Source organism: Saimiri boliviensis, chromosome 19, assembly GCF_048565385.1.
Source record: "Saimiri boliviensis isolate mSaiBol1 chromosome 19, mSaiBol1.pri, whole genome shotgun sequence".
NCBI classification, from domain to species: domain Eukaryota; kingdom Metazoa; phylum Chordata; class Mammalia; order Primates; family Cebidae; genus Saimiri; species Saimiri boliviensis.
The window spans coordinates 10,845,510-10,872,740 of NC_133467.1; the positions used below are offsets into that span (position 1 = coordinate 10,845,510).

The following is a 27,231-nucleotide window of genomic DNA, read 5'->3' on the forward strand; positions in this document are numbered from 1 at the left end:
CAAATGTGCTCTGGAAGATAGCAGTCGCCCTGCTGAGAACCGCTGCCATATCTCCTACACATCTACTGATCATCAGGAAGCCCTCAATCATTGCTGTAAGTCAGATGCCAGAGGTCTGGGATGACCAGGAAATTTGCAATACATTACAAACATATGGGAGAAGGTGCTTCCCTGATTTCCTCTCAAAAAGCCAAACACAAGGCAGTGACCCTATCTAGGCACAGAAATAATCAGGAGAAGGGTCATTTCAGAAAAAGAGAGCCAACAACTAATAGTGAAGTGAGATGAAAAGCAACAAGAGATGTGGGAAAAAACAGTGAGAACGACAGAAGAAAGGGAAATGGAAGGAAGAAAGAGGTCACCAGTAAGAAGGGATTTTAACATTCCAGAATCTGTAAGACAGAGCAACCCATTATAAGATAAAGTGGCATATTTTCGTCAGGCATAATTTTTTAAAAGGCAACTCAGTCTGAGGAAAAGGGTCATGAACTTTCCACCAAGTCATTGTGAGACTTTAGGAAAGGACCATTGTCCCCAGAGGATGGACCCCTCAGGGGAGTTCTGTGTGAAGCTCTTTGTTAAGGCCTCATATGTTTAAAACTCTAAAACCCTTTAAAACAGTTTAGCTTGGAGTTTCATTCACATTAGCGTTCCTGGTATACAATGAATTCGAATGAGACTTTAAAACAATGAACATGACTCTTCACATCCAGGGTACAATATTCTAAACTGCTACTTCTCAAAAATCTATTTCATCTTAAAACACCCCATGGGACAGAGAAGCTCTGGATTATTTATTTATTTTTGAGGCAAGGTCTCACTCTTTCGCCCAGGCTGCAGTGCCTGGCCCTCAGTGGTTACTTAAGATACTTTTGCTGGATACATAAATGAGTATCGTTAGGTAATCAAAAAATAAGCCTCTAGATGCATTATGGGAAAAAAATCTTGGCAACATTCAAAGAAATCAAAACCTCTAGTAAACTACTTTAAGATATTGTCTTGACTGACAGTTTAAAATGCAAAGAAAAGGCAGACTCACTTCCTGATCACCATTTTGGACTCTGATGAACTTTGGCTTCCATCTTCTTCACAGTTTGGGCTTGTCAGGTTTCCATACCTTTACAGATAATAATGAACAAGCAAGCAAAAACAGTCAGTGGTGGAAAGCACTCTATTCAACTTCAACTACAAAGTGACAGTTATACTTTTCGGAAGTAATTAAGGCAAGATGTGTTTATGAAATAGCATTGAAAACGATGCTGTTATTGGTAGTTACTTAATGGATATATCTGCATATTCTAAACAGAAAAGTCATTTAACAACTAATCACACTACTTAAAACGTTCTCTTAATATTAACACAACATTTATTTGACTTTTTAAGATTACACTAGAGTTTTCCTTTCAGCAGGAGAATCGGCTATTACATGATACGAAGAAGGCAGATCCTCGTGAACTCTGCAGCACACCAAACCCTCCAGTCCAACCCCGCTCTGTGTCTAATAAATAAACAGGGTGAGATTTTTCAGCTCTATCATTGGCCATCATCATAATTATTGTGGAAATAACTCTGGACCCAAAAATTAAGGCTGGGATAGAGACAAGGGCTGCAGAAAAAGACTCATTTCTTAGCAACCAGGAGAGCAGCTGTGTCTCTACTGAGGCCAGGTTGCTCTACACACAGCAACTGGGGAGGCGGGGTGCAGGGGTCCAATTTTTAGGAAAGCAATAGATGGTGAAATTATAAAAGTTTTCTCATTACAAGCTAAAAATTTGCTCAATAATTCATCAGTGCCTACTTGCACCGCTAGCTGTTCTCTCAACTCCACATGGGAGCCAACCTATTTCATAAAAAGAGATCATGTTTTGTTTGGTTTGGAATGCACACTTAGTAAATGTACTTTAAATTCTTAAGGAGGAGTTTTAAATTAACTTATAATGCCTAGACTATTTCTTCAGTTTCTCCTTCCATCAATACAGAATCCAGAGATTCTCTGGAGTTTCACAAGTGAGTTGTCTGTCCCAAAGTTTTGATAAATTCTATAATTGATGAGTTTACATTTTTAAAGAGCATGCTTTTGTCTTCTGCTAATGGGATTCAAGGCCCCAGTACCCTCATGGTTCCTTGTTCCTAGGGCTTACAAATCCTTTAAAAAATGCCAGCCCACCATCTGGCTGGACCCAATGCCAGTGCATCTGGTCTCCCTATCATCCCATCCCGGCAGGTTCCAGTTTGAGCCCTTAGGCACCAGCTCACCCATCCACCTGCCCCTTTCTCCAGTTCATCAGCCTTATGGATTTCTTGGCCTCCCACAGATATTTTCCACTGGTCTCCACCCTCCCTTTTCCTCTTCATTCTGTCCTGCATCTGCTATTTATAAGGCTTCCAGGGCTACCCTTTGCTCTTCCTGAGATAAGAACTCAGATTAAGATTTACTCCACCCCACGTGAGCAATGCAAGGATGGGAAACAAGATTCCTCATAAACAAACAGGGGGAGATTTTTCAGCTCTATCATTGGCCAACATCATAGTAAGCTGTGTCCTTGTGCTCTCTCACAGCATGCTTTGCGGTTTATTTAAGTAGGAGAGACACGGTGGGTGCAATCAGGAGTGGGATCTTGGAGAGCCACTGTATCTTCGGTGTATCTGACTATAGGGATCCATAAACTCTTCTGCCATCTCTCGATGACTAAATGTGGGGCTTCGACTTTGTTTTTGTTACATTCCATGTTAGTCCAATAGTTCCCTCTCCAGTTATTGCGGAAATATCACATCTTTTTATCTTTCAAGGGGAAGTGAAAGGTAGAAATAAAAAGGGAAAACACCAGGGAAGGATACACATTTTGCTGCTCCTGATACTCTTCTTTTGAGTGGTTTGTGGTTTGTACTGAAAGTTTCGGGATCTCTCTACTCTTTCCCTTTGCTTTAGCTTCTCCTACTCTTCTGCTCTTTTCCAGCATTTTTTGGACTCAGAGCTGAGGTGCAGGTTTGGATGGCACCAACACCTATCACAGTTCCTCCCCAGAATGTGATGCCAAATGTGTAATGAGATGGTGTCAAGAAAGACTACATAACTTACACTGGTGAGCCAAGTTCTGTCTCGTTAACCAAACCGGTACCATCTGCATGGCTCAGAAGACCACAGAGGGGTTTCTCCTGGCTACCAGAGTGTCTATAGGTTCGCAGAGTAACTGCTTGATAATAACCTGGACACCAGTCAGGGCTGTGGATAAAAAGGAACGTGTGGCAGAGCACATGGTCCAGTTGCTCAGGTTCAAATCTTCTAGGCATACCAACTCTTCTCTACCCAATCCATCAGCAAATCCTTTTGCTTTGCCCTCCTAACATATTGTGAATCCAAACACTTCTCATCACTTCCGTTGCTTCCACCCTGGCACCAACTACACTATCTTGGATAGTGTAAATCAAGTGTAGTCTAAATCAACATAACAGCCACCTAACTGGTCCCCAGCTTCTGCCCAGCAGCCACAGCAATCCTGCTCTGTATAGATCAGATCATGCCACTCCTCCACTCAAAACCCTCCCCTAAAAAGCCAAGCATGATGGCACATATCTGTAATCCCAGCTATTCAAGAGGCTGAGGCCAGAGAATCTCTTGAACCCAGAAGTTCAAGTCTAGCCTGGGGAACACATAGCAAGACCCTTGTCTCTAAAAAAAAAAAAAAAAACAAAAAACAAACAAACAAACAAAAAAAACCAGAGAGAGAGAAACACTCCTATGACTCCCATCTCACTTTGAGAAAAGGCCAAGGTCTTACGTGTCTCACAAGGCCTGAAATGATCTGCAGAGACCTCCTCTCATGCCTCCTACAACTCCTCAGCCCTCACTCCCTTTCCAGCCTCACCAGCCTCCTCCCTGCTCCACCCACCCATTGGGCATCCTCCTGACTCCGAATCTGTGCCTGCTGCTGCCTCTTCCCATAACTCTGGCATGGGCTCACTCTCTCAGCTCCTTGGGTCTTTTGCTCAGGTATCACTTTATCAGTGAGGCCTTCCCAGACCACTCTATTTAAAATAGAAACCAACTGTAACATCAGCCCCTTCCCTCCTTTATTTTTCTCTATGGCTTTTGACACCTTCGGATATATTGTATAGTTAATTTTGTTATTGTGTTAATTGTCCATTAGAACATAAGCTCCAGCAGAGCAGGATGTTTGCCTCTTTTGCTCAGTACCCTTTAGAGCTGGCACCCAACAGGCATGCGGTGGGTGCTTGTTGTGAGTGCTCTGCTGGGGTTTCAGAAGCAGATGCAGTCATGGACCTCCCAACCACTAGGTTCAGATTTGCCTCTGCAAAGGCAGCATCTGGCCTTATTTATGCTTCTGCATGTGTCAAGTCCTCATTTCTAACAGCCTGGGAGCATAGAAGATTTAAGACAGCTGTGATCATTCCAAAAACCTACACTTAAAAAGAAAAAAAGTTTTAAGATTTAAAGTTGAGATCTTAAAGGTATAAACTATTAAAATGCAAAACAAAAGTATGCACACTGTTCCAAAGGAGTCCTTTGGAAGTGAGATAAAAGGAAAGAGCCTGTAACCCTATGGAACTTAATGGACTCGGATGGAGATGATTATTTGCCCCTGCACATTTCTTATTTTTTTTTTCTTTTCCCATTGAGAAAGGGTCTCACTCTCTTGCCTAGACTGGAGTGCAGTGGCACAGTCATGGCTCGCTGTAGCCTTGTCCTTCTAGGTTCAAGCAAGCCTCCCACCTCAGCCTCCTGAGTAGCTGGGACCACTGGTACTAGCTGGGACAACAGGTGCATGTTACCATGCCTGGCTAATTGTTTTATTTTTTGTAGAGATGAGAACTCACTCTGCTGCCCAGGCTGGTCTTGAACTTCTGGTCTCAAGTGATCCTCCTGTCTTGGTCCCTCAAAGTGCTGGGACTACAGGCACAAGGCAAGATGCCGGGCCATCCCTGCAACTTTCTTATCATTATGGAGAATTAGTGCTCTACAGAAAAAAACTATACCAGTGTTGGAATCAAGGACTCTTCAATGTTCAGGCTAGGTCCTTTGAGAGTCAGTCCTATTAGATTAAGACAGTTCCTTTGATGTTTCCCTGGACCCTCTCATAGCTTCCTACCAGAAATCAAAGTCAAGTTCAATTCACTTATTCCCGGGTAGTAAATAAAGTGTGTGTATGAGTGTGTGTGTTTAATTAATGGCCATAGAATAGCTACCAACAAACCTGTCAACAATGTTGAGTACAATTTCTGCAAAGCCTCCCTAGGATTTAAGATCAAAGCTCCAACATCTTAAGAAGGCTTACCAATGAGTAACTGCCCTTCTTTAAATGGTAACTCATAAAACTTAAAATACAAATTGTTAGAATGACTTGTGACATGGTTTTCTCCTGTTATCACAAGGCAAAAGAAAGATTTGCAAATGTCTCCTAAAGTGTAGCCTTAAGCAATTATTTACTGCAATCTAAAAAGCACTAGGAAAGAGAAAGAAAAAAGTCAATATAATGTTTAACTGGGTGCTAATATTTAAACAAAAAACAGTTATTTTCCAGAGGGGAGGTCTGTAATTGCTTGGAGCCTATCTGGTAAGATAACAAGTTTAATATGTGTTTGAAGGAGAGGACCAGGTATATTTGTGGTTCAAAGAAACCCTTAGATAAAGCTTTCCCCAGGACGGTCTCTCTAATGGGGTCCCTTTCCAACCTTTGCTCCCCAACAGGGAAGTCTCAGTAGCCTAAGAGATTCTTCAGGATCACTCCCTTCCTGGTCTGGTGGGGAAGCGAGTGATCCTGAAGAATCTCTTAGGCTCTACTTGAAGCAGTTAATAATTATTGGGAACTTACTATATGTTAGGCATGTGCTAAGGGCTTTAGATGACTGATTTAGTTCTCCTATAATTCTATAGAGTAGTGTTCTTTTTATTCCTATTCTATATATGAGGAAAATGAGGCCAAAAAGGCTTAAATTAAGTAACATGCCCTCAAAGACACAACTAATACGTGGAGCAGGGATTTTAGCCGTGCCAGTCAGAATTCAGTGACCAGCCTCTGAATCACTACCCTACCATACAAGCTACTGTGAGCTTTTCGTCTATTCCATCATTCATTCCTTCAGTCATTTAGACCTCATTCAATAAGGATTATTTAAGAAGGACTATGTACAGGCACTATTCTAGACATTGAAGATACAGCAGCAAACAAACCAAAGTCCCTGTTTTCATGGAGTATATATTCTAGTGGCAGGGAGACAGACATCAATAATTAGTTAACACATATTAAGACAGAGTGAAAAGTACAATGGAGAGAAATATAGCAGGTCAGGTGACCTGGGATAATGGAGGGCCAGAGGTTGGGTATCTAGGGAAGGCCCAATGTGAATGGGAAAACTAAGTAAACTCTCCAGAAAGTGAGGAAGTGGGCCCTGCAGATCTCCAGAGAAAGAGCCTTCTAAGCAGCCGGAAGAGACACTGCAAAGGCTTTGGAGCAGTGGCAGTAGGAGGTTTTTAAGAAACATTAAGAGGCCAGTGGGGGGCAGAGCTGAGTGAGCACAAACAGAAAACGAGGCAGGGAGGCCACGTGTGTTGGCTCATGCCTGTAATCTCAGCACTTTGGGAGGCCGAGGCAGGTGGGTCACCTGAGGTCAGATGTTCAAGACCAGCCTGGCCAACATGGTGAAACCCCGTCTCTACTAAAAATACAAAAAATGTAGCCAGGTGAGGTAGCAGATACCTGTAATTCCAGCTACTCAGGAGGCTGAGGCAGGAGAATCGCTTGAACCCAGAAGGCAGAGGTTGCAGTGAGCCGAGATTGCACCACTGCATTCCAGACTAGGCAATAGAGCGAGACTCCTTTTAAAAAAAAAAAAAAAAAAAAGGCAGTGGAGGGGTGGCGGGGCAAGGAGATTGTAAGGACGGATCCTGAGGGCCTGTGGGCCGTGGCAAGGATTCTAGTTTTACTCTTCTATCTTGCTTACTGCTACTTCCACTGAGCCTCGAACAGAGCCTGCACAAAGTAGGTAATAAGTATCTGCTAAATGAATTAATACATACCCGCTTTTACCATGAATAAAGGAAAGGCTGGGGAGGGAAGAGTAGGGAAGGAGATATTTTATTGGGGACGGTGAAAGAACAGAAAGGAGGAAGTAAAGGAAAGAGAGACCTCACATGAAGCTGCTGACTCAAGGACCCCTGGGAATCTTTTCTAATAAACCCTGGCCTCAGAACATCTTAGGCATTTTTCTGTAACTGACCCAAAAGAACACAGGTCAGGTATGAAAAAAAAATGTTCAGAAGCTGACCTTGACTCAGGAGAATGACATGGGTGAAATAGCCTGCAGATGTCTGGCGAAAACCTTAGTGAAGACTTTGGACTGTATTCACAGATCAGTAAGAAGTGTGGTTTTAATTACTCTGAATAATATCCTCCATGGCAGGTACCTCTCTGCCAAGTCTGACCTGAGAGCTGGGTCATGGCCACCAAGCCTACCTTGGAAAGGTCTTGTTACCACTGTGAAGTTGCTTATTCAAGGGGAAAGATAAAGGTCAAAAACAACAAGGCAAAAACTCCTTGTTCTCTTGCAGGAAAGGAAGGGGCCAGCAAGACTGAGCCAAGAACTCTATACTGTGCTTCCACTTAGGAGGGCTAGTTCTCTAGGCTATTTTTCCATGACTAGAAAAAGCTAGAAGGCCCTAAAAGAGCTGCCTTCCTCCCCTGCAAGCCTTTGCTGTAAAGGGGACTGTGCCTTCCTTGTTCTTTGATTGTCCACGTTATCTCCATAGTAAGTCACTGATACTTAAGGCAGCATTAACAGCAAAATGTACCTGGTATTCCTGCCCCACTTGACAGTTACAAAATGCTATAACATTTTCCTGGAGAATAACCTTCGCTTCCAGCCCTTAACCCACAACTGTCTAAAGAGGAGATCAAGAAAAGGACACTATTCATCCAAGGGAAAGAAAATAAAAAGGTCTCTCTTGCCACAACATATATCTCACGCAGATTTAAAATTATTTAAGTATGTTGGCTCTCATGCTCTTGCTATTAGGTTTCTTCTATTTTCCATTCCAAGCCTCTGTCATCTGTTTCTTTTCTCTGGCCTGTTTCCTACACTCATAGCTTGGTGGCCCATCAGTAGCTACTCCCTTCCACTTCTGGTTCCTAACAGTGCTAACCCACCAACTGCAAACACAGCTTACTGGTATACTGCAATGGCTGTGGCTACAATGATGGACAGCAGAGGAAATGGGTAGGTGGGGGTGGAGGAGGCAGCACTCAGACTCTTCCTGAGTCTAGATTTGTCTCAAGTTGAAGATGAATTAATACATTATTAATGAATCAGTACAAGCCTGTGGCTCAGTTTTCCCCAACCACAAAAAGTTGCTTTGCAGACCTCTTCAAGAATCTGCTGAAACATGCTTTGTAACATCAAATATAATGAATATGAATTTCCTATCACCACGTCCTTTCATTTTCAAGAATACTTTTCTTTTTCACCTATAGCTTACAAAAACTCAACAGAATATCAATCTATCTAAAGGGGTGCATACTGGCAGCTTTAATAGGGGCCAAAGCCAAGAGAACTGTGTTCTCCAGGACTGGGGGCCTGATTGCATTATCAAGGGCTAAGTTCACAAAAAATAAATGTAAAAAACAGTCAAATAAAAGAAAAGTGATATGAAAAACAAAATTAACTCAAAGCAGCCAGTATCCTCCCTTTTTAGATGTCCCAAGATACTTTTAAAACCACTAAATTTACCTGAATGAACCATGAAGTGTACTTTCATTTAGTTAAATTGATTGGTTTACTTTTTGGAGTCACACGTAAGATCTGTGCTCCAGTTGTAATAAAGCTAGAAGCTTCAGTGCCCATCTCTGATTCATAATGGCCACCTATGCATCCCCTGTCACCATGCTAGGGGCACTTTGCCTAACAGATCATAACCCAGGGTCCCCGGATGAATTTACAGAAGTCTGGGAAGTCCCTAAATTTTATGAAAAAAAAAATTGTGAGGTTCCCTTTTTTCTAGAGAGAAGGTCCATAGTTTTTACAGGGGTCCATTCTTACAGGGGTTTGTGATCGATCCCTGCCACCAACTACTGAAAAATGGTCAAAACCACTGCTTTAGATGATCAAAGCTGAATTTCTAAGTGTCCAGTTCCCTACTCAGTTACCACTCATTACATTTCAGCTTTTCATCCATTTTGTTTTGTAGTTTCCAAATGTAAGCACACTTTTTTAAAAACCTGCTGGGCAATTTTACATTCTTTTCCCAAAAAAAAAAGGATATTTGCATTTCCTTGCCTCTCTTTGCCAAGAGAAATAAAAAAAACAAGCTACTTCATGGCAACATTTTTATCTCTTAGGTCTTATAAATCCTATTTCAAGAAAAGAAAGCCAGCCTGGTTATGATCTGCGGCAAAGTCTTTGCCAGCATCCCTTTAGAGTCTGCTTTAACAGAAGCACCAAGCTAAGGCTTTGCAGTCGCCACATGTTTCTATCCAGAATTCCCATAGTGCTGGTAGGTGACAGTTGGGTCCACTAGCCAAAAGCACATATTTACCAAAGACCACCAAGCCAGCAGGGAAGAGAACTTATTTCTATTTTCCCTCAAGTGATTATGGTTGGATATAATTCTCAAACAGTACCGGATTAAATTTTTCTGGTTAATCCAATGTAACTGGCATAGTTAGAGGGAGAAAATATTAACAATGTCCATCACATTCTGGCTTGAGCCATGCTTCCTGGAGCTGACTGTGTGGACCAAAACTGAACAGGGCATGATGTCCTGAACAGAACAAAGATGAAGGTGGACAGCCGACCTTCAACATCCTTGAGCCTGTGGCCACTAGATTTTTCAGAGTCAATCTCTCTGACAAGAAGTCTTTGTTTCTTATCTGTGTTGCTGCAAAAAGTTATTATGGCTTATAACCATACAGATTTACTATTTTATAGTTATGTAAGTCAGAAGTCCAACATGGGTCTCAATGGGCTGAAAGTCAAGGTGTTTCAGGGCTATGTTCCTTTCTAGAGGTTCTAGAAAAGAATCCATTCAATTCCCTTTTCTAGCTTCAAGAGGCTGCCTGCATTCTTTGGCTCAAGGCCCCCTTCCTCCATCTTCAAAGCCAGCAACATAGCATCTCTCTGATCCTATTTCCATCTTCATATCTGTTTCTCTGTCTTCTGCCTCCACCTTTTACATTTTTAAGGACCCTTATGATTACTCTGGGCTCACTCAGATAATCCAAGGTAATCTCCTTATTTTATAGTCAGCTGATTAGTAACCTGAATTCCATTAGCAGCCTAATTCCCCTTTGCATATAACCTAACATATTCCCAGGTTTCAGAGACGAGGATGTGGACATCTTTGGATATGTAAATTATTATAAATGTTATACCTCCGATTGTTTTCTGAGCTAAACTGTTTCTCTCTATCTGAGCCTGAGCAAGAGCTTGAGACCTTTTGTGAAAGGCATTCCCTATCAAAGTTTTTAATGCTCTTTTCTCTGTTATAACCATTTTCATACCCAAAGATTTACATACCCTTTTTATAATCCTCTTTTCTCTTCTACCAACCAATAATGTCATGTTTCTCATAGTTGCAGGGAATAAGATCTAAGTCCAATTTATCTTTTAGCAATCTACTTTTTTAAAAATAAAAAAAAACCTTAACATATATATATATATATGTATATATTACACGTGTTTGTGTGTGTGTGTGTGTGTGTGTGTGTGTGTAACCCTATCTAAGTTTTTATGTTTTTTTGTTTTTTGTTCATTTGTTTTGGTTTTGATTTTTTGCCTAGGAAGTCATCAACATCCAGACCTAGAGAAAATCTATTTAAATTCATCTGTTCTAACAAAAATCTTCAATAGCAGCCTTCACTTACTAAGAAATTCTCACCCTAGTCAGGATATTCAGTATGACTGTATGTTAAGCTGGAAAGGAAACAAAGCAATGTTAAGATTTCCTGAAAGATTTTCTATTAAATAAATGGGATGCACATCCTGGAGCCAACCAACCAATAAATCCCAACTGTTCCATGCATGGAGGGTTGGGGGAGGCACAAAAGACTTAATGAGTGACCCTCTCTAGTAGTTTCCATTTGGCCCTGTGGGAGGTTACTAAAATTAATTAAGAGAATGGTATGAAATTGTGCTTTAAAATTTCCTATATAAGTGACGGAAGTTAAACACTAATAAACAACTCCTAGAACAAACAAAAAGTTTAGAAAAAAATCAAATTATGAGTTTCATAGTAAAAAGATTTCATGAGTGTTAATGCTGTAAGAGACCAGCACCTAGAAGTAACTTATGGTCCCAATGTCACCTCTAGATGCTGGTGACCCTAGAGGTGACACTGGGACCATAAGTCACCTGAAGATGCTCTGAGACCCTTTGTGTGGGTTCAGTTTCTAGTACGTTTTCCAGTGCTCTCTCTGCTGACAATTTCCTCTCTTTGGAACTGGAAGAAAAGAGGAAAGATACTAGAAACCTTGCCTCTACTGAAAGAAAAGGAAGTACAGGAACATGAGCACTGCATGACAGCATGAATCTAGGAATAGCTGGCAATTACCTAATGTAATTCCAGCATTAACTAAAAAATTCAATTATTTTTAAGTGAGGTTTAACAAAAAGTAATTTGGAACATATTGTATACATCTCAAAAACACTTACCAGCTTCTCATGCTAAGAAAGCATTTCAGAACTGAATGGATTTGTACAATGGGCTTTTTATAGAAGGTTTACTACTACCAGCTCCCAGGGGGAAAAAGTTTTCATTTAAAGTGCACATTCTTGGGAGGCCGAGGCAGGTGGATCACGAGGTCAAGAGATCAAGACCATCCTGGTCAACATGGTGAAACCCCGTCTCTACTAAAAATACAAAAAATTAGCTGGGCATGGTGGCGCGTGCCTGTAATCCCAGCTACTCAGGAGGCTGAGGCAGGAGAATTGCCTGAACCCAGGAGGCGGAGGTTACGATGATCCGAGATTGCAGCATTGCACTCCAGCCTGGGTAACAAGAGCGAAACTCCGTCTCAAAAAAAAAAAAAAAAAAAAAAAGTGCACATTCCTTTGGGTGGCTGAGTGGGGCGGATCAAGAGGTCAAGAGATCAAGACCATCCTGTCCAACATGGTGAAATCCCATCTCTATTAAAAATACAAAAATTAGCCAGGCATGGTGGCACGCGTCTGTGGTCCCAGCTACTCGGGTGGCTGAGGCGGAAGAATCACTTGAACCTAGGAGGCGGAGGTTGCATTAAGCTGAGATTGTGCCACTGCACTCTGCCTGGCGACAGAGCAAGACTCCATCTCAAAAAACAACAACAAAAAAAATCCAACGCACATTCAGCCTCATGGCCTTGACAGTGATGACACAAGTCTATAGACTTGTCTCTCCCACTAAACATGAGCAGAGCCTGGGCAATGTTCACTGCTGAACCTTCCAAAGCACCTGCTTGGAATAGGCATGAATAATAATTGCCATTATTTATTTGTTAGACAAATAGTTCCTAAGCACCTACTGCAGGCACCATTTTGAGGGTACAGCAATGAACAAGACTAATATGGTCTCTGAGAAGGAAAGACAGGCAAGAAATAAACAAGATAAATAAGATAATTTCAAATAATAATAAATGCCGTGAAGAAAGACGGTAATAGTAGTCTCTTAAGCACTTAATATTTTTCAGCCACTATACTAAGAATTTTACCTACATTATCATGTTTAACCTTACAGTAACTCTATAAATTAGCTGCTATTTTTATTATTTTATAGATGGGGAAAACTAAAGCTAGTAAGATAAATTAACTGCCCAACACTGCAGAGCAAGTAAGGAGTGCAAAGCTGGAATAAAATTCCAATTTTCTGACTCTTCAGACCATGTTCTTAACCATTATATGATATGCCTTAAACCTGAATCTCATGGCTAAAAAAAAGACAGGAAAAATTGCTTTTCCCATAATATATCCTAAAATTCTGAAAAGAAAAAGTCTGTTTGCTATCTATGACAAAATCCTTGGAAATAAATGAACTTTTTCAAGCTTTATATCTGATCGACTCCTCTCTACGCTGCAGAAGAACTGGATGCCTTAACAAATGCAGCTCCATTCTGCGGGTTATTGGTATGCCATGTTTTGCATATGAAAATGTTACTACTCCATGCGACATAAAGAATGGACGGACTTAAGGTTTCTATTCCCACGGTGGTACTATACTTACTTAAATCCACCCATGGGTTTCTCATTTGCTATCCCTGACCCTTCAGGAAAAGCTGATCAAGGTCAGGGATTTGGCCTGAGCCCATTCAGTACACAGAAACACTCCAAACACAGAGACACAACAATGACCTTTATGGTCCATCATCTAAGTGATCACCTAAGATCCTGGCCAACATCCAGTTTAATTTGGGTACAGCCTTCCAAAACATCCTGTCTGTGTTATAGAACCTTTTATCTCCCAATGGTCTATCAATTTTAATTACATACATGTACTTGCACACTAATGTGTTTAATATGACTTTTTCTGACTAGACATTCAGCATGAAGAAGGCAGGTTTGTCCGCTATCAGACACACAGCATCTTGTACAGTACATGGTACGCATAAAGAGCTGATAAATATTGCCTGAGTAGACAAATGAGTAAGAGCACTGATCCTCAAGTGAACTGCTTACAACTGTGTGAAGGGACCAGCCCTTGGGAAATGCAGTTTTCAGGGAAAATCACTTGAGGTAGTACTGAAAAGGATAGCTAAGAAGGATTCCCTGCAGGGCGTGGTGGCTCACGCCTGTAATCCCAGCACTTTGGGAGGCCGAGGTGGGTGGATCACCTGAGGTCAGGAGTTTGAGACCAGCCTGATCAACATGGAGAAACCCCATCTCTACTAAAAATACAAAAAAAATTAGCCCAGTATGATAGCACATGCCTGTAATCCCAGCTACTCAGGAGGCTGAGGCAGGAGAATCACTTGAACCGAGGAAGCAGAGGTTGCAGTGAGCTGAGATCATGCCATTGCACTCCAGCCTGGGCAACAAGAGTGAAACTCCATCTCAAAAAAAAAAAAAAAAAAAAAAAAGGATTTCCAAAAAAGGGTTTCTTTAAAGATGATACTAACAAATCAAGGAAGGTAATATCGTACACTTGGAAAGAGCTTCCAAGTCAAAAAGGGGAAGGTTTTAATTCTAGCTCTGCTACTTACTGATTAAATGTTTCTGAGCCACAATTTTCTAATTTGTATACATAGGGGTAAAATAAGTGAACTAAATAAGAAAGTCTGTGAAAACACATGGCAGGCAAACATGGGAAGAAGAAATAAGTTCGAAGACCCACTGAATTAGTCTCTTTGCAACATAAGCAAGCAAATTTAAGTTAGATTATCTTAAAGCACAGTGCTTATAAATGGTTTCAACCTTTATCCACCTCAAATGTCCTCCACTGGGAGAATTTGGGAGAATTCATTTGAAATTAAGAGAGTAATTCAGATTATTACTGAGTGCTTTCCACAGTGTGACCTGAGTGCCATCACTGGCTTGGTAAAGGTTTCTGGAGACCTAGTTAACCTCTACTCTGCTCCTCGTTGGCATTCTTCTTACTTTTCTTTAATTAAAGTATTTAATTAAATATAATTAAATTTGATTAAATTAAAATTTAATTTCTTTAATTAAACCCCGTCTTTAATTCAAGACAGGGTTTCGCTTTGTCTAAAAAAAAGTAGTAGAGAGGGGGTTTTGCCATGTTGGCTAGGCTGGTCTTGAACTCCTAACATCAAGTGAACTGCCTACCTCGGCCTCCCAAAGTGCTGGGATTACAGGTGTGAGCCACTGCATTCAGTTCATTCTGCTTAATTCTGATATCAGAGTGCATATTACAGAGAGAATGTTCAAGAAATAGCCCAAAAGGGAGCTATTGTGACAGCTATCTTTAGAAAACTCTAGATATTTGTGCAAACATTTCATGGTTCGCAGTTGAGTGTCACTAGCTAAAGTAGGTTCCTCCATACATTTGAGGTTGGGCATATTCAGTGGTGTCTAACACACTTACATTTAAATGGTATGGTGGAGAGAACAGATTCTTTTTTTTTTTTTGGAGACAGAGCTTCAGTATGTTGCCCAGGCTGGCACAGTCTCAGCTCACTGCAACTTCCATCTCCCAGGTTCAAGCGATTCTTTTGCCTCAGCCTTCTGAGTACCTAGGACTACAGACATGTGCCACCACACCAGATAATTTTTACATTTTTAGTAGAGACGGGGTTTTACTATGTTGCCCACGCTGGTCTTGAGCTCCTGACCTCAGGTGGTCCACCTGCCTCAGCCTCCCAAAGAGCTGGGATTGCAAGTGTAAACCACTGTGCCTAGCTAGATTTTCAACTAAGTGAGTATATGTTTGAAGTTAGATCAAAGAAAATTTCAAAGCTCCAACACAAACTGCTAGCCCACAATTCAAGAACTTTCTCTTGGGTTAAAAGGAAGCCAATGTGGTCTAGAGTGAACTCTGAGCCACACTGAGAATCACAGAAAACAGCGGTCCTTGGGAAATGATCACCCCAAATAAGGGGTAAAGCAAACACATGGAATTAGCAATACATGAATTCAAACCACTTTCTACTGGCCAGTCACAAAAGGCTCTTATTATAGCAGAATAAAAAACTGTCAAAAGATAAAAAAGAAATCCCAGAAAGCAAACAGTTCCATATGAGAAAAGCCACATTACTGGAAGTCTTAAGGGAAATCAAAGCTTGACATCAAATAAGCTTCTCTGGTGGGAACTAAATACTGCAGCATCTGCCTTCAATCCATTCTTAACTGATTATTATATGATTAACACATGCTGTAATAGCTGCTCAGTGTATTAATTTCAGGACAGATAAGCAAGCTACTATTAAGAAACCAAAAGAAATTATTTTTAAAATTACGTCAGAGACCCATAAACGAGTCTACCACAATCTACTGACAAAATAATATTTCAAATGCTCATCTTCAGAATAGGCAAGTTTATACAACATAATTGCTTCCTCTTAATTATAGACATTAAAAGTCTCAACAACCAATTTAAGAACCCAGTGTTTCACAGAATGCACATTTTGGTTCAATTTAATCAAGACTGAAGCCTGGTCCAAGATCTAAGTGAGTAGGAAATGAAGGGAGAAATAGTCATGTTGACATTTGTACATATTTGAACAAATCCAAATTTCTGCAGAATAATCAAAATGAACGAGATTTATTTCTCTGAACTTCTATATCCTGTTTCATCTGTAGAACATGTTAGAAGTTCATCTAATACCGTCTTAAGCAGTTACCTACTTGTTTCAGAAATGCAAGCCTTAATATTTTATCTTTTGCGGTAAAATATTAAGAACTGAGGGGTGGATCCAGGTCTTACGGATATGTAATTTGAAGCCACACGTAATCTGAGGGGTCCTCACAAAGAAAAATAATACAAAATTAAGAATATAAAATTATGTAGAGGGCATTCCAAGTGAGGGCTCCTGGAGGTTAAGTACCAGTGGCCTCATAGTAAAATCCACCTCTAAACTATCTCAAGGCATGAACCAAGTCTTGTATTTCTGAGTTCCATCCGCATGGTGTCTTGAAGAAGCTGGGTATTACGTACGCACAGAGTACTTGTCAATTCCATTCATTTCAGAAGCAAGCAAAAGATCTGAGTTTGAGATTCAAGACCAAGCCTTGGCCTGTCCAAATGGTACAAAATAAATCCTAACTCTCCAGTCAGTTACACCTTACATTACAGCTTGAATTAAATGCAGTTTGATTCACGTTCAATGTAGTTAGTCATCCAGTTAGTGTTTTAAAAATACAAAAATATCTATCCTTTATAATAGAACAAAGAAAAGATTTAGAAAAATATCAAAAGCTGGATGTACATGAGTCATAGACTAAACATTCTAGTTCCTGTGTGTATGTCCTCTATTTACGATGAACAGCTGGAATCGACGTGCACTCTTTTATTGACTGTGGACATCTGTGGGCTATTATCAATAGTCAGCCCATAAGTAGAAGAGTTTACCAATTCCAAAGTAAAGTTGTAGGAGTTTTTTAATGGTTTGAACTATCTATTCATACTGCCTGCCAGTAGCAACTGCATTTTTTAAATAAACATGAAATACCAAAAAGATAAAATTCATATAATTTTTCAGTTTCTACTTACAGGTATGATCTATCACATAAGCAAACAAACTATAAAAGAAATGCCTCACCAATCCAAGTTTATATTCCAGGCTTATTTTGTCAAGCACTGCTATGCAAAAAACTACAGAACTTCCTATCTGTGCTGTAGCTCAAGGTATCATAACCAGATCAATGAATGACAAAGAACAGACATTTTGTGAGTGTTCTCGAAGGTTAACATATGAATAACCACTGATCCAAATAATCTTAGTCCATATGCATCTACGAGAAAACTACTTTGAGGGAAAGCCCACTATAGTCAATAATCTTACTTATATTGGAATAGAACTTTATTATTAAAGGTATTTCGTAAGACTAAGGGATATGACTACACAAAAATGTTAATGTCTTCATGAAAAATATTAATAGGCTGGGCAAGGTGGCTCACACCCAGCACTTTAGGAGGCTGAGGCGAGCAGATCATGAGGTCAAGAGATCGAGATCATCCTGGCCAACATGGTGAAATCCCGTCTCTATTAAAAATACAAAAATTAGCTGGGTGTGGTGGTGCACTCCCGTAGTCCCAGCTATTCGGGAGATTGAGGCAGCAGAATAACCTGAACCCAGGAGGCAGAGGTTGCAGTGAGCCTATATCATGCCACTGCACTCCAGCCTGGTGATGAAGTGAGACTCCATCTCAGATAATAATAATAATAATAATAATAATAATAATAATAATAATAAATGACTTTTAAAACTAATGGACAATTAGAAAAAATATTTCTAACAAATGACAGGTAACAAACTAATTTCCTTAATGTGAAGAGTTATAATTAGAGGATCAATAATCAGATAAAAAGAGTCCAAAAGAAAAAACAGACAAAAGGATATGAAAAGACAGTTCACAGAAAAAAACCAAAAAAAAACAAAAAAAAAAACAAAACACAAACAGCCCATAAGAATTTTAAAAGATGCTAAACCTCACTCATAAATGTAAGAAACATAAATTCAAAGACAACAAGCTATCATTTGTCAGTGATCGGATCATGGCAAAGACAGTTTCAAAGGTAGAGAGAAAATATCCATGATTGGCAAGTGTGCGGGGAAAGCGAGAAAACAGGCACTCTCATTTTCTGTGGACAGGAATGTCATTAGTGCAATCTGGCAGTATCTTGCAAATCTAAACACTGATATACCTTGACCCACTGGTGACTCTTCTATGAAATCATCCTATAGAATTCTCAAACAATTATTCTGAAGATATGTATTCAAAAATGCTCCGTTTACAAAATTTAAAAACTGGAGAGAACTTAAAGGTCTATCCATATAATAACCCATTCAAGAAATATAAAGCTATTGAAAAGACTGTGGTAGATTCATTTATAGACGCTGATTATGAAACAATGAGAATTACATTTCTTGAGCTTTCAATATGTCAGCCACCGTTCTAAGCCTTTTATATATACTAATTAACTTAATGAGTAAAAAATCTCCAAGATACACAGAGAAGTAAAAATTGAAAATTGGCCAGGCGTGGTGGCCTGCACCTGTCATCCTAGCAACTCAGGAGGCTGAAGCTGATCTCTTGAGCCCCAGTTCAAGGATGCAGTGATTGTGCCATTGCACTCCAGCCTGGACAACAGAACAAGACCCTGTCTCTAAAAATGAAAATAAATTTTTAAATGGAAATTGCAGAACAGACTGTGTACTATACGATTCTGTCTGTATCATAGATAAGTATATATTTCTTATGATAAATATATAAACACATATATGACATATAGTATATAAATGTTCGTATGTATACATACATACTTTTCTATATACCCAAAAGTGTGGGGAAAATACAGAAGGAACGGTCTACAGTGATTTCCTGGGAGGAATGGGATTGGAGCTTGGGGAAAAATCTTTTACTTTTTATTTTTATAATTATCTGGACTGATGAAACTTTTCACCATATACATGGATTACCCTTATTTTTAAAATGTTAATATGTGTTTCTTGCCTAGTTTATGGTCTAGTTAATTTTGTTCTTATGATTAATATTTTTAAATCTAATGAATGTTATTCGGGGGAAAGTAGCAATATGAATAAACTTCAATATTTTGTATACTCTTCCATGGTGTAAGAATTTTTAGCATGAGCACAGATTACTTTTAAAATAAAAAAATTTAGTTAACTAACGTCAATACTCAACAAGCCCAACAAAAAGCTGTATCTCATTTCCTTCCTTATGCAGGAAACCTCAGAATATAAGGGTTTAGATGAGGATTCTCCTGATTCTAAAACAATCGTTTGGCTGGCAGTTTTCTTCCTCCCAATATCAAGTTGATTTAATGACATCTTCTAAAAGATGAAGTTTAATTCTTAATAAAACAGAAACAAGGCAGAAAATCTAAAGATTAACAGTGTGTAAATTTCAATGTATAATGCTCTGCTATATGTAATATGTAGCTCAACAATACAGATGAAGGATGATATTTACGTGCAGATCTGTAAAGCAGCCAACACATGGTGACTGTTCATAGTTATCATCATCTCCACCATCCATAAGCTACTTCCTGTGGGTCTAAGAATGAGCGCCACACTTGACACATATTAGCATATTTCCTCCCCACAAGATCCCAATAAAATTCTTGGTCAATTGATTATTTACTTAATAATATAAAATTATAAAAATATAGAGAAATTTAGGGTGGCAAACAGTAAATGAAATCTATAAAGCAACTGAATCTAGATTTATGGTATCTACTCTCAGCTCTTTTATAGATCTTTTAGGAGACCTTTTCCCCAGCAACAGACCATAAGTGGCTCCTGAATAATCTTCTTGCCAAGACCTTTGTGCCAAAGGTCATCCCTTCCCGTTAATCTTTCCTCACACATCTCTCCCCGCATACCAAGTGCAGGTGATTCAGAACCTCGTGCTCCGCTCCGTAAACAGCCTACATTTCTACCAACTCACAAAATCCTTTATGTTCTTACCTGTCCAGCAGCAGTTCCAGCACTTCTTTAGTGGAGGCAAAGCCTCTGTACGTTGACAGAAAGATGCTGATATAGGTAAAGTCATTGTCCCCAAAAGCTGTCAGCAGGTTCTCCACAAGCTTCTCCAAGGTACCAGCTTTTATGGTCCTGATCTTACAGGTCTCGTATTGACTGACTGTGTGTCCTGGAGGCAGCTGGTCCCCTTCAACCTGTGTAATAAATTAATGATTATCATAAGGAGAAACAGCTCCCTAAAATACAACTGGAAGCATTAAAATAGTTGAAGGCCAGCCACTTTTACACTGTTGGTGGGAGTGTAAATTAGTTCAACCATTGTGGAAGACAGTCTGGCGATTCCTCAAGGATTGAGAAATAGAAACACCATTTGACCCAGCAATCCCATTATGGGGTATATACCCAAAAGATTATAAATTGTGTTATTATAAAGACACATGCAAACGTATGTTCATTGCGGCACTGTTTACAATAGCAAAGATGTGGCACCAATCCAAATGCCCATCAATGATAGACTGGATAAAGAAAATGTGGCACATATACACCATGGAACACTATGCAGCCATAAAAAAGGATGAGGTCATGTCCTTTGCAGGGACATGGATGAATCTAGAAACCATAATTATCAGCAAATTGACACAAGAACAGAAAACCAAACACCGCATGTTCTCACTCATAAGTGAGTGTTAAGCAATGAGAACACATGGACACGGGGAGGAATATCACACACTGGGGTCTGCTGTGGGGTGGGGAACAAGGGGAGGGATGACAGGGTGTGGGGAGATTGGGGAGGGATAACATTAGGAGAAACACCTAATGTGGGTGATAGGGGGATGGAGGCAGCAAACCACCATGGCATGTGTATACCTATGTAACAGTACTGCAAGATCTGCACATGTACCCCAGAACTTAAAGTTAAAAAAAAAATGCCAATCTTAAAAAATATATATATATATTTGAAGGCCATAGCCTGTTAGGTTTCCCTTCATTCTTATTTATTTATCCCCTTTGTTACCCAGGCTGGAGAGCAGTGGTGTGAACACAGTTCACTGCAGCCTGAAACTCCTGGACTTAAGTAATCCCCCTGCCTCAGTATCCCTAGTAGCTGGGACTACAGGCTCGGGCAACCACGGTCTGCTAGTTTTCATATTTTTGGTTTTTGTAGAGATGGGGTCTCATTATGTTATCCAGACTGGTCTCAAACTCCTGGGTTCAAGCAACCCTCTCACCTTGGCCTCCCAAAGTGCTGGGATTACAGGTGTGAGCCACTGCATGCAGCCTACCCTCACTCTTATTTAATTTCTCTACACATCATACAAGGCAGTGCTCTCTCCTGTGAGTTTAGTGTGGTAGGACGGTGGTGGGGGAGGTATGCATGTTTCCTTCCTTTCTAGAAGTAGAGGTATTCCTTCATAATGGTTACATTTGCTTCTACTTACTCCCCTATCAAGAACTAGGTTGCTGGCATAATTTTGCCAAGGACGTTTTCAATGATCCCAGGAATCAGGTTTAGCAAGCAAGCATTCCCTTTGTTTTGTTCCATGGGAAGTTTTAAAACTCATCGCTTTTTTTTTTTTTTTTTTTTTTTTTTGAGACAAAGTCTGGCTCTGTCGTCCAGACTGAAGTGCAATGGCGTGTCAGCTCACTGCAACCTCCACCTCCCAGGATCAAACAATTCTCCTGCCTCAGCCTCCTGAGTAGCTGAGATTAGAGACACCTGCTACTAAGCCAGACTAATTTTTGCATTTTTAGTACAGACAGGATTTCACCGTGTTGGCGAGGCTGGTCTCAAACACCTGACCTCAGATGATCCACCCGTGTTGGCCTCCCAAAGTGCTGGGATTACAGGCATGAGCCACCGTGCCCACCCAAACTCGTTCTTAAAGACGGCTCCAACGTAGTGTGCAATAGCTGATTCATGCTGGTTTTGGAGAGAAGAGTGTTAAATTTTGAGAATTTGTGTAAGCCAGTTGACATCATGTTCATAGCTTGAAAAACTGGCCATGGTTGAAGTATATTCTTGGTGGAAATTTAGGGAGATGAAACCATGATCTGACTTTCTTCAGTCCACAGAGGGCAATGTGCATTTTGATTCAATGTTATCAGCAATCAACAGAGCCAACTGAGAAAATGGCTGTACCAAGCAGTACTGGGTTAAGCTCTGGGGAGTGATGAAAAGGGCGAGTGGGTGTATGACCGACCCTGCCTTCCAGAAACTTGCAAAGTCTAGAAGAAGACATTTACTCATGAGAAGCAGCTAGCACATGAAAATGAAACTGTAAGTGAATACTGGTAGATACAATTGTACCTTGGTAGATATAAACCATAATACATAAAAATTCATTGGTAATAAAATCTTTACAGCTTAAAATCTGAGTATGAGGGAAGAGAACTAAAATAAAGAAAAATATTTGTGTGCCTTACATTCTGCAGTAAAGCTGTGCCTAACAAATCATACAGAAATGCCATTTTGAAAGTTTAACTCCTCCTTCAGAGGTACTAAGAAAACTGCTCTACTGAGAGGAGGTCTATTTCTCAAGCAAAAATTATCCTAAGTGATGCAAACAATCACCAGGTGGTTTATCTCAATCCTAACTTGAATTGTTTTATATCGGATTTTCCTAAATTTCAATAACCACATGTGAAAATTAAAGAAGAGCAGCAAATAAGACAGAACTGATCTCTAATGATGACATTGTGCTTACTAAGTAGCATTTTTGCTTTTCCTTCACCTGCCCTGTCAGAAATCAAACTACTGGAAGGAAATTAACAGATGGGATTGCTTTCAGAAAGACCGAAGTGGTGGCAACTGTTTTCAGAAGGGGGTTAGAAGAGCTTAATGTCATCATGTCAAACTGCTAACGGGAATTAAAATTAAGACCCCAGCTTATGTAGTAGATGGCTTTATCTCTTTATTTAATTTTTGAAAGTTTTCTAGGGAGAGGGATCTGGTTCAGGCAAAATATCAAACGTTTCTTTAGGCCTCTTAAGACTCTTGACTCAGATCAGGTTCTAATAACTGTTCTTTATCACTCTATACATAGTTTTGGAACAAACCTTGTAGTACCCATCTGTTCCCCAGAAGCTCCACCTTTACCAGAAACAATAAGTGAAAAAGATACATGGTGTTGAATTCCATATGTTATTAATTATTTGGTTCACTGTTGCTTTAAGTGTGTGCTGTAAAACACCAGTTCAAAAAAAGGTCCTGTGGTCAAGTTTGGGAACTACAGAGTTCAATAAAGTCAATGACATCTCTTTACTGCAGAATTTCTTACATTCTTTAATATGTTAACATGTGTTATCAAACTCCAGGAGAGGGATATGTTATAGACATTTCCAAATGGATTTCTCTTTAGTCTCAGGGCATCCTGCAGAACTTCAGAATGCACATACTTTGAAAAATTTTGGCTTATTAAATTACTGTAATGCATTTAAAAATTAACTCATTTACCACTTTTCATTTAAAAAAAGAAAAATCAAAACATTATAAAATGTAATATTAATTTCTATTTTCAAACATGCATTCTTTTGATCTCTTTCTTCATAAGAAAATGTAAGAATGTTTTGTGTTTTGTTCTTTGTCACTTTAAAATACTGGGCCAAAATAATTGTCAACCTGCATGACATTTAAAAGTAGCAGTAAGAGACCGGGTGCGGTGGCTCACGCCTGTAATCCCAGCACTTTGGGAGGCTGAGGTGGGCGGATCACGAGGTCAAGAGATGGAGACCATCCTGGCCAACACGGTGAAACTCCATCTCTTAATAAAAATGCAAAAATATTAGCCAGGCGTGGTGGCACGTGCCTGTGGTCCCAGCTACTTGGGAGGCTGAGGCAGAAGAATCGCTTGAACCCAGGAAGGCAGAAGATGCAGTGAGCTGAGATTGCGCCACTGCACTCCAGCCTGGCGACAGGGCAAGACTCCATCTCAAAAAAAAAAAAAGTAGCAGTTAGAAAATATACTTCAGGATGGGAGCAGTGGCTCACACCTGTAATCCCAGCACTTAGGGAGGCCACGGTGGGCGGATCACCTGAGGTCAGGAGTTTGAGACCAGTGGGGCCAACGTGGCGAAACCCCATCTCTACTAAAAAATACAAAATGAGTCAGGCATAGCGGTGTGCGCCTGTAGTCCCAGCTACTCAGGAGGCTGAGGCAGGAGAACACTTAAACCCAGGAGACGGACGCTGCAATAAGCTGAGATTGCACCACTGCACTCCAGCCTGGGCAACAGAGCAAAACTCTGTTTCAAAAACAAAATAGCAACAACAACAACAAAAAAACACAAACAAAGAAAAACAATAAAATATATTTCAATGTCAAATGCTAACAACAACAAAAGGAATGGCTTCTCAGTGGTTTCGGATAGTCAGACTCTGATTTAAATTAAGCTTCCTCACCTTGTGATACTATCAGTGTTCCCATACCAAACAATTTTGAAATTGGATGATTCTTATTTTATTGACAAAAGAAAGTCTACTTAATTATTAAATTTTTCTTAACAAAAGTCATGATTATTTAAAAGAACTAATTTTTCACTGGGTATTGATGTGTCCCAAAATTCAAACACAGAGAAAAATGCTTGTCAAAGAACCTGATGAAGTGGGTCCAATTTCCTGCCAGAAAGCAGATTTGGCAGAAAGCCAAGGTTCTCCCTTGGGAATGGCATTATGTTTCTTATTAACCCAGTCCCTTCCTTTCAGTGCTTTTTCACTCTGAACAAATTTTCAATACGCATACATGATTCCTGTAAGTCCCTTTAACAGTATTTGTTCCTCAGTGTTTGCATCTACGCATTAGGAAGAACCACATGTGGCCTAACAAAAGACTAATAAAATATTTTGAAAATTTAAATATAAAAAATAGTTTTCAAAGTGAACATCACTCTTGTGCCTATAATCATTCTTACAAAAAACAACAATGCATGTTAAGTTATCAGAGCATCTGCTTAATGTCATTTTCTGTAGATTTGCTAAATAACCTTCTATCTGCTTATGATGGCAGGGGAAAGACCTGATGACTTCTAATTTGCCAACATTTGATTAGAGTACATTTTTTATGAAACAAAAAGTTAAAGTTATCTGCTTACCACTGGAATTATTTTGAAATGAAACTCTACAGCAGGGAAACACAAAAAAATACGCTGCTGTATGGCCCAACTAGAGAAGCTAAAATGTTAAAAGTTTCATTTTTGCAGGAAAAGATTCAATAGATCTATAAGTGCTTTAAGAGACTAGGACCAGTTTTTGCTTATATTATCTTAGCAACTTTGAATTAAAGTTTAAGACGAAAAGGGTGGAACCCTTGTCAGACAAGTGCTTAATGACCCAGACTTAGCAAGACACAGACGCCTGAGCCTGCCCTGTAGGGTTAGCACGCTAACAGGAAACAGCTCAATCTGGATTTAATCATCGACTGTCGCTTTTACTGACAAGATCATGGTACGGAGACCACAAAAATGTTTCACGTTTCACGTTTGTTTTTTTGGTTGATCTTTGTGCCATTAGAATCCAGCTTTTTCTAAGAGAACATGTCTGAGTCCTATGGGGTAAATATCTAATGTGCCCAGGTGTCCTACCAGGTAATTTCCATAATTATCGATTTTGACATGAGATGGAGAGGAAAAGTGGCATGTGAGAGATGAAATATGCCATATTTCAATTCTGTTTCCAGACATAGAGACATAAACTCTTTCTACCTTCTAACACATGAACTGTTAAGCAGTTGGGTGTTTCTAATTTAAAAAAAAATTCCTTCAATCAAAATAATATTTCAGTCATCTGACAGTTTAACAGGGAACATGTTAAGGAAACAACCTCAGGAGAATGGAGACAGTATGAAGTCCTCCACGCCATGATCCCTCTTCAGTGTACCAATTCTCAAGCGTCTTGGCCTCAGCAGCAAAGTAAATATTGAGTCCTATTGTAGCTGTTAACTCCCTCTGAAAATCTAAAACCCATACCCAATCCTTACATTGATCCCCAGACACCCAAAAGTAAGTTTCGTGCTCCCTTTTCAAATGCCCTAAAACCACTAGCCAGCAACAACAAACTACCACGATTCAGGCTGAGAATCATTTATCTCAGATTCTTGGGACCAAAAGTGGCTAAGATTTCAGATTTTTTTTTATTTTGAAATATTCCCATTATACTTACCATTCAAGCATCTACATTCTGAAAATCCCGCATCTAAAATGCTCCAATGAGCATGGATGCTGGAGCACTTTGAATTGAGATTTTAAGATTAAGGGTACTCAACCTGTATAGGAAAACCCACAAGCTGACTCATAAATAAGCTCTGCTCATCTCTCCATATTACTCAAATGCATAAATTTCCTTGCCATGCAAAGAAATATATCATTCTCTCAGCAGAAATCATGTGTGTAATGACACACAACAGAGCATGACAAGGCCAGTACATCTGAGGACTGCAGTGACTATTCACACGTAAGACATCCAGACATGTTAAGGTAAAGTCTAGAAAATCTTTCAGGGCCCATGATGTCAAGCTCAACATGAGCTTCTGCTTTGTGTGAACTTCTATTAGGTTTGTGCAAAGGTGATTGCAGTTTTGACCATTAAAAGTGATGGCAAAAATCACAATCACCTTTGCACCAATGTAATATTTCTGGTGTGAACTCACTTTTTTGCTAGGTTAGGGCTGACAGATAAATTACAGGATGCCCAGTGAAATTTTAATTTCAGAGAAATAATGAATAATTATATAAAATGTGGTATAACTGTGTCCCATTCCATGTTTGGGATCTATGCATACTAAAAAACAACGATTCGTTATTTATCTGAATTTGAAATGTAACTGTGTTCCTGTATTTTTATCTGGTAAGTCTGGCAACCTTATGCTACTAGCATATACACAATGGCTGTCTTTTCCATTTATTCAACTACTTATTCAGCCACACATTAACTAAACGGTACTATGTGCCAGGCACTGTGCAAGGTACTAGATATATAAAGGTAAGTAGCATGTGGTTCTGGCAACCAAGTTGTCCAGTGTGGTAAAGGAAACAGACACAGAGAAACCATTACAATAAGATGTGACTAAAATGGTGGAGACAGAGGCAAGATATGGAGGAAGCAAAAGAGGGACCCAATGTAAAAGAGGTGTCAGA

General features: G+C 39.7%; 1 protein-coding gene across 3 annotated transcripts in view; it reads right to left on the bottom strand.

Annotated features, from left to right (window-relative positions):
• RGL1 (ral guanine nucleotide dissociation stimulator like 1) overlaps window positions 1-27,231 on the bottom strand; it is a 279,005-nt gene that overhangs the window by 58,274 nt on the left and 193,500 nt on the right. For all 3 annotated transcript variants that reach the window (XM_074389950.1, XM_003925294.3, XM_074389949.1), the window contains 2 exons: window positions 20,089-20,297; window positions 1,040-1,117 (listed from right to left, as the gene is read on the bottom strand). In XM_074389950.1, coding sequence (XP_074246051.1) covers window positions 1,040-1,117; window positions 20,089-20,297 — 287 coding nt within the window. The remainder of the gene's footprint in view (window positions 1-1,039; window positions 1,118-20,088; window positions 20,298-27,231) is intronic.